The following is a 681-nucleotide window of genomic DNA, read 5'->3' on the forward strand; positions in this document are numbered from 1 at the left end:
CGGGCCCACCTCCCCCGCAGGGACCGCTGACGCCCCCTCCCCCGCAGGCTTCCAGGGCTGCGTGGCGTCCCTGCGCTACGGCGCGGAGAGCCTGCCCTTCGGCGGGAAGCACAGCTGGGCCTCCATCTCCAGGAGCGACCCCTCGGTGCAGATCGGCTGCCGCGGCCCCAACGTCTGCGCCAGCAACCCCTGCTGGGGCGAGCTGCTGTGCACCGACCAGTGGCACGCCTACCAGTGCGTGCCACCCGGGGACTGCCACTCGCAGCCCTGCCTCAACGGCGGCGTGTGCGAGCCCGGCGCGCTGGCCGGCTTCACCTGCACCTGCCCCGACTCGCACACCGGGCGCACCTGCGAGACGGCGGTGGCCTGCCTGGGGGTCCTCTGTCCCCAGGGGCGCGTGTGCCAGGCGGGCGGGCCCGGGGGGCACGTCTGCGTGCTCAGCCCGGGCCCCGAGGAGCTCTCACTGCCCCTGTGGGCCGTGCCCGCCATCGTTGGCAGCTGCGCCACGCTGCTGGCCCTGCTGGTCCTCAGCCTGATTCTGTGCCACCAGTGCCGCGGCCGGAAGGCCCGGGGGGCCTCGGAGCAGAAGCCCCCCAAGGAGAAGAAGAAGAAGAAGAAGGGCAGCGAGAACGTGGCCTTCGACGACCCGGACCACGCGCCCCCTTACGGGGACGACATGAC

The 681-nt window shown here is 73.4% G+C and overlaps 1 protein-coding gene across 1 annotated transcript in view; it reads left to right on the forward strand.

Annotated features, from left to right (window-relative positions):
* Nucleotides 1-679, forward strand: part of FAT4 (FAT atypical cadherin 4) — a gene marked incomplete at its 3' end in the record, with an annotated part of 34,671 nt that extends 33,992 nt beyond the window's left edge. Inside the window, exon 13 of the mRNA XM_012734832.1 lies at nucleotides 48-679. Within this exon, the coding sequence (XP_012590286.1) occupies nucleotides 48-679 (632 nt within the window). The remainder of the gene's footprint in view (nucleotides 1-47) is intronic.
* Nucleotides 680-681: the final 2 nt, after the last annotated feature.

The sequence above is a fragment of the Condylura cristata genome, unplaced genomic scaffold (genome assembly GCF_000260355.1).
Source record: "Condylura cristata isolate star-nosed mole 26May11 unplaced genomic scaffold, ConCri1.0 scaffold00075, whole genome shotgun sequence".
Classification (NCBI taxonomy): Eukaryota; Metazoa; Chordata; class Mammalia; order Eulipotyphla; family Talpidae; genus Condylura; species Condylura cristata.